The sequence below is a fragment of the Cystoisospora suis genome (assembly GCF_002600585.1).
Source record: "Cystoisospora suis strain Wien I chromosome Unknown contig_111, whole genome shotgun sequence".
NCBI lineage: Eukaryota > Apicomplexa > Conoidasida > Eucoccidiorida > Sarcocystidae > Cystoisospora > Cystoisospora suis.
In genome coordinates, this window is record NW_027152913.1 from 106509 (window position 1) to 109956 (window position 3448).

General features: G+C 44.3%; 1 protein-coding gene across 1 annotated transcript in view; it reads left to right on the top strand.

The window, feature by feature from the left end:
- Positions 1 to 3448, top strand: part of CSUI_000248 (eukaryotic translation initiation factor 2 gamma) — an 11007-nt gene that overhangs the window by 4619 nt on the left and 2940 nt on the right. The window contains exons 6-8 of the mRNA XM_068060482.1: positions 307 to 376; positions 1700 to 1860; positions 2822 to 2958. Of these exons, the coding sequence (XP_067927543.1) occupies positions 307 to 376; positions 1700 to 1860; positions 2822 to 2958 (368 nt within the window). The remainder of the gene's footprint in view (positions 1 to 306; positions 377 to 1699; positions 1861 to 2821; positions 2959 to 3448) is intronic.

Here is a 3448-nt window from a genome sequence, read left to right on the forward strand (position 1 = left end):
TATGACTGATGGCTGTTTCAACTAAGGACAGCTTGAAGAGTTGCTTATGAGGAGGCAGAGCGAGGGCTAGGGGTGGCCGGCGGCACCTACAAGAGGTGAATGACAAACTGGAACTCTTGGTATAAGGAGGAGAGGGAAAAGGAGAGAGAGAGAAGCGAAGATTGAAGGAGAGAAAGAAGCTGAAGAATTCACTTCTGCTTTCTCTGTGTATGGTGCTTAGGATCGCTTCCCTCTTTCTTTCTCTCATTCAATTTCCAGCCTGAAGAGAGATGGGGCATGTTCTCTTGGTGTCTGTACACTTTTCAGAATAAGGTCGAGCTGATCAAGGAGTCTCAAGCACAGCAACAGCAAGAAGAAATCCGGGCATTCGTCGCAGGTAAGGAAAATTTTTCTTCATGGAAAAGAGAGACAGAGAGAGACTCACAACAAAGACAGGTGTTTACGTAACTCTCTGAACTGTTTCTCTACTAAGTTTCGATCTTATAGGCGATGCCTGTTTGACGACTTCTCGTTCTTCATACAGTCAATACACATTACACACGATAGTGCATATATCACTTAGGTTCAGGTACATTCCTTCAATCCACACACAAACCCTAAGCATATAGATACAGATAGAGATAGATGTACTCGGTACGTATAGACAATTTAGATACAAGAAAACGTATAGAGATGAATATGTCGTTGCTGTATATTTGTAGACATATGTATGGGGTGGTTCGTGTATCATCTTAGCTCTAGGGTGTATCTCTTCATTTCCAAGCGGATGAGCGTGCGCGCGTCATCACATGGCCACAGTGAAATAAGGCTTATAGCAAGAGAGAGAGAAAGAGAGAGTGACAGAGATGTCTTAGTACGTTCGTCGTAGGTCGATCAGGTTGTGTTTCTTTTCGGCAGAGGGCTGATCTTCGGGGATGACGAAGAGCTCTTTGAACGGACTCTTTACAAAGAGACCTCCCGGTCATACACATAGGGAGAAGTAGGAAGGCTCATCCACTAGGCGAACTCGATTCTCGTAGATAGATGTCTGTATCTGTCTTCAAGATACATGTCTGTACATATAAATATATATGTATGCGTATCTCTAATAGTGAAAGGTCTTTCTTCGTGTTCTCGAGGTCTGATTTCTCTCCATACTGGGCCGCATAGACACTTCACATGTAGTTCATCTGTGTATTTAGGTGTATGTATGCGCATGGGGGGGTATTATCTGCCTGAGTCGGGAGGTATAACATGAAAACGCTATAGATGTATGTCTACCTTGTATTCCTGCCGTCAAAGGGAAGTCTCTTACTTCATAATTCTCCAAGAGATCATTCTCATTGGAACTTCTTTATCTCATAAACACAAACGTTTATCTCTTCATTGAAAGATTTGCCTCGAAGATAATGATGGTGGTACGCGAAGTTCCCTGGTCGTTCTCTTTCTTTTTGATCTCTAAGAGAACAGATAGCAGAGAGATTCCCTTCTTTACGTTCTAAAACCAACAGCATACATAACACACAGAAAGACAGAGAGAGAGAGAGAGAGACAGAGAGAGAGAGAGAGAATTCGAATTCTCTCTCTCTCTCTCTATTTGGGCCGTTTCTCTTCTTTGCTCGACAGAGAGAGAGAGAGCAGTGACGCGGAAAACGTCTCTTTCTGAAGAGAGACCTGTTCCTTTCTTTGGTGGTTCTCTCTGTTTTCCTTTGTGTTGCAGGCACAGCAGCAGACAAGGCCCCAATTATTCCTGTAAGCGCTGTCTTGAAGTTCAACATCGATATCCTGTGTCAGTACATCTGTACACTTGTCCCTGTCCCTGTCCGAGATTTCATGAAGCCTCCCCAGATGATCATTATTCGCTCCTTCGATGTTAACAAGGTAAGAGAAAGAAGAGAAGAGAAAGAGGGGAGACATATATCTATCTCTTCTCAGTATGTATAGAGATGGTTCTCTCAGTCTCTGACATCCTAGGAACGTGCACGCATGCATGACAGCTCTTCGTGTCGACAGAGAATTCACGTTCATTTGGTCCGTTCGGCTCTCTCCTCTTGCCTCCTGCATCTCATCGTTTTATCCGCTGCGACGTTTGTCCCGTCAGTCAGATTTCTACTTACCTACACATGTGTATACAAGCGGATGGCTATTTCTCTTCAGTCTATTTATCTTCAGTCAGTTTTACCTGTCTATCTATCTATCTCTCTTCAGACTGCCTATCTGTCTTCAGTGTTTGTATCCATCTATCTGATCACTCGAAGGAGGGGTTTCTTTACGATCGTCCCTAGACGTCTGCCTCTCTTGAGATTTGCGTACGAGAGAAACGTCATGACTCGAAGAGGTTCTCACCTCTCTATGTATCAAACATAAGAGGGGCACCATGCCGAACGACCTCTATACCCAGATACGTGTATGTGAAGAGATGTATATCTCCCTTGAGGTCTTCATAAGCGTAGTAGTACATAGGGCATTTCTTCATTCAATTCTTCCCAACTCCTAGGGACAGGGGATTCTTCACTCAGTCATCTCTCTCCTCCTACACCACACTTGTAAGAGATCTTCTTGAGAGGTGGTTGAGTCGATAGGCTTTTTGCTGAACAGGAGAAATCGAGGAAACGACGCAAGGAAAGTCTGTTCTCCTCTTGCACTATACATGCGCCTGTGTCAGTCCACCTGTGTTGCGTGGGAGCAAGAATGAGAGGAGAGGTGTCTTTGTATTCTCCTCTTCATCTACATCCTGTCCTCGTCTTTGTCTTCCTCTTGCTTCTTCCTCTCCTTCTCTGGGTCTTTCTTTGTATGTGTTCCCCCTTTGGTCTTCTCGTTGTTTTCCGCGGAATCTTTTCAGCCTGGAGAAGAAGCTTCGAATCTTCAAGGAGGTGTTGCAGGAGGAAGTATCAGTCAGGGTGTCTTAAAGGTCGGGGATGATATCGAAGTTCGTCCAGGCATCATCTGTAAAGATTCAGCGGGGAATATTCAGTGCCGGTGAGTCAAGCGGGACAGAGAAGGAGACAAGGAGAAAGAGAGACACCGATGGCGGCTATGATGTATGGTCCTCTGTAGATACAGCCATGAATCGATTCATCCGTTGAGCAATCGATTCATTGGTCAAACAGCTGTTCCATCAATTAGTAGATCGTCATGTGACTTGAAGCTCCCTCCTTTGTTGATCTCATTCAGTTTCCCGCGAGAAGAGGAGGATCGTGTCTGCCGAGCATACTTCTTTCTTATCTGCTTGTCTTCGGAGTTTTAGGTGACGGTGTCCGTAGTAGCAGCTGTAGGTAGATAGGTACACATGTACGTATACATCTATCTACATACAGATCTGGATCCACATATGAATGGCGATGTTGTAGTCGTCGTTTTCGTGAATCTGTATATGTATGGAGCTATGTATAAGTATGTATGTATACGTATTATGAGTATGTACGTATGTATCATGAAGCGTACGTGTCTATGAATATGTCTGTATCTA